At 48.5% G+C, this 3,267-nt stretch overlaps 1 protein-coding gene across 1 annotated transcript in view; it reads left to right on the top strand.

Annotated features, from left to right (window-relative positions):
- The window catches only part of LOC108801930 (parathyroid hormone/parathyroid hormone-related peptide receptor-like), a 118,111-nt gene that overhangs the window by 113,739 nt on the left and 1,105 nt on the right, over positions 1-3,267 (top strand). The window contains exon 9 of the mRNA XM_018573837.1: positions 2,395-2,548. Within this exon, the coding sequence (XP_018429339.1) occupies positions 2,395-2,548 (154 nt within the window). The remainder of the gene's footprint in view (positions 1-2,394; positions 2,549-3,267) is intronic.

Genomic DNA, 3,267 nt, shown 5'->3' with positions numbered 1-3,267 from the left:
ACTTGCCGATACCGAGTACCAGAACCGGAAGTCCAATTAAGAAAGCCGGGGGCTGGGATCAATGGGTGTTTTCAAGTAATCCTCTAGCAAGCGCTTCCATGGAGAGCCTCCTTTGCTCATGCACTGCATGCAAATGAGCGACTGGGGAGGGGTTATTGGAGTTCTAGCCCAGCCCCTTGAGCTACCATTGGTTTTATGAGCTAGGAGGTGTGGCTGGAAGTATTGGGCTTCTGGAGGCTGTTAGAGCAGATATTTGGGTGATGGCCATTGATGCATAGAAGAGGAACATCCGAGGTCTAGAGGTGCTTGAGGGGGTTTCTGTGGCAATTCAGGGGTGGCAGAGCAGAAAACATGTAAAGGACAACCTATGGATGGTTCCTCCAGCTACTTTGAGAGGCAAGTGTGTGAAAGAGCAATTTAAAGGAGAACTATGAGATGAGTGATTTTCACTCACCTCATAGTTCTAGCCGACCTGTGACAATGAGACTGTCACAGGTCGGCTCAGTAGATCGGGAAGTGAGCGAACACATACCGGCGTTCGCTCACCTCTCGATCCTGTCACGGCTCTCTGCCGTGACAGGGGAGGGGCTGGATTCCCCTCTCCCCGCTCCCATCTGCCAGCGCTGACTGGCGGAACGGACTGGGTAGGGGGCGGGTACAGCTGGCTCTGCCTCTAGATAGGCAGAGCCAGGTGTCACTCACGCAGCTGGGCGGATCCCGTCATCTACGTCGGGATCCCCTCCGGCTGCGGCGTCTCAGTATATAGAGAGCTGTAGCTCGCGGTATACTGAGCTTAGGGTAACGGGAGGACGCTAGTTTGTGTCCTCCCGTTACCCTAAGGAGAACTATGGGGAAAAACACTGACCCCATAGTTCTCCTTTAAACTTCTACTGTCAAGCTTACAAAAGTCTGTTAACATGTGAAAGTAAACTCTGATGCTAGGAGGTGCCTGGTGAAAAAAAACAAAAACATATGTTTTTGTTTTGGCCATACCATTTAAGACATTCTGAAATTGTTGTTTCTTTAAAACTGTATTCTGTTGTGTATCGTGTCTTAGGATAAAGTCTAGTAAAAAGTAACCTCTGTATCTGTTTGATAAATGTAAATAAATACATGTTAATTCTGCTATAAAAAAAAGAAAGCCGGGGGGCGTGTAATGACTCGCCACCCAGCTTACTGATTAGCCTGGAAGCCGGCTTCATGCTCCCTCATCACCAGGTGACAAAGAAGCATGGAGCCTGCTTTCTGGCCAAGCGGGGGGCGGGTAATGACTTGCCGCCCAGCTGCGTGATTGGCCTGCTTCCTGACCAGGAAGCCAGCTCCATGCTCCCTGGTGACGATGGAGCCGGCTTGCTGGCCAATTAGGAAGCCGGGCGGCATGGTAAAAGCTGGTAGTAGTTGGTCACAGTCAACTGGACTGTAATCTTGAAAACATGTTGTTGCTTCTCCAAGCCATGTCTTCAGTTCTAATTAGTGTCAGGAACAAACCCCAATATTTATAGCCACACAGGTAGATCAGACACCATTATCCAATCAAAGGCAGATGGTGAGTGTATAAGTACAAGATGGGAGGTGTGGAATGTGTGAGACAACCCTATTCTAAGCCTTCAGTCCAATCCGAATCCAACCACCATGGAGTGTGCCAAGGCAGATGTTGATAGTCCAAGAACAGGAAGGGAGGTGGGAAAGTTGCGATGGACCTCCGATCACTATGTAGGGAAGACAATTGCATCAGGACAAATAGAGAGGGATGAATCCCCCCAACCGTGACCCAGACCCAGTTAACAGTGGCGTCACAAGGGAGATCCAAGCTCCCCCCCGGGATGGACTACAATCTCATGTTTAGTTTACTCATTTGTTTTGAGATTGTAGTGCATCCCGGGAGTGAGCTTGGAGCGTTGGCTACTTTACAACACACACAGGAACCATGGGGAACAGACGTAGCCCCCCTCCAGAAGGAAGGACAGTTTCAGCACCAATTCAGAGATGATTGGAGGATCTACAGCCGAGTGATACACAAATAAGATACATTGTTGTTCATAATTAAGGTACTTGAATGTATTTTTAATATGTAACTCCGGAGTGTAGTGTCACTTTAACAGTACTATGAGTAGCTATGAATGCAAAAATTGAAAATGCATGCTATGGCTTCGGTGCGCTATTGTTGACTGGCACGCCAGTTGACTAATGCTTGTAAATTGACACTTAATGTGGGAAAGGTTGCTGACTAATTTATAAACAGGCTGTTAACAGATCCACTCATCTCCCAGTGTGGTAAATATGCTCAGTGGGTGTTCTTTCTACATATCTGTGAAGTAGCATTGTCTCCTCTTTCTGGAATTCTCCCCTTTCCTCTGCTACATAGTAACCGTTCCTTTGTTTCTTCTCCTTCAGGTGGGCTGTAAGGTTGCCGTTACTTTCTTCCTATACTTCCTGGCCACAAACTACTACTGGATCCTCGTGGAGGGACTCTACCTGCATTGCCTCATATTTATGGCTTTTTTCTCTGATAAGAAATATCTCTGGGGATTTACACTCTTTGGCTGGGGTGAGTTCTTGCTTCCTGTACAGGGGAAGTCTTCAGATAGAAGTGTGGAAGGTGAAAAAATAATATATATATACTCTATATTACCAAAAGTATTGGGACACGTTTTCAAAGCATTGGATTCAGGTGTTCCGTGACATTTCCCGTCTACTAAATATTCCGCGGTCACCTGTTACTGGTATTATAACAAAGTGGAAGCAACTGGGAACAACAGCAACTCAGCCAGGAAGTGGTCGGCCGCGTCACATGACAGAGCAGGGTCAGCGCATGCTGAAGCGCACAGTGCGTAGAAGTCGCCAACTGTCCGCAGAGTCAATAGCTACAGACCTCCAAACTCCATGCGGCCTTCAGATTGGCACAACAACAGTGCGTAGAGAGCTCCATGGAATGGGTTTCCATGGCCGAGCAGCTGCATCCAAGCCGCACATCACCAAGTGCAATGCAAAGCGTGGGATGCCGTGGTGGAAAGCATGCCGCCACCGGACTCTAGAGAAGTGGAGGCGTGTTCTCTGGAGTGACCAATCACGCTTCTCTGTCTGGCAATCCGATGGACGTGTCTGGGTTTGGCGGTTGCCAGGAGAACGGTACTTGCCTGACTGCATTGTGCCAAGTGTAAAGTTTGGTGGAGGGGGGATTATGGGGGGGGAGGTTGTATTTCAGGGGTTGGGCTTGGCCCCTTAGTTCCAGTGAAGGGAACTCTTAAGACATCAGCACACCAAGAC

This window comes from Nanorana parkeri, unplaced genomic scaffold (assembly GCF_000935625.1).
Source record: "Nanorana parkeri isolate BGI_ZX_2015 unplaced genomic scaffold, ASM93562v1 scaffold2563, whole genome shotgun sequence".
Taxonomy (NCBI): domain Eukaryota; kingdom Metazoa; phylum Chordata; class Amphibia; order Anura; family Dicroglossidae; genus Nanorana; species Nanorana parkeri.
The sequence above is the reverse complement of the archived record's forward strand: the minus strand, read 5'-3'. Positions and strand labels throughout refer to the sequence as shown.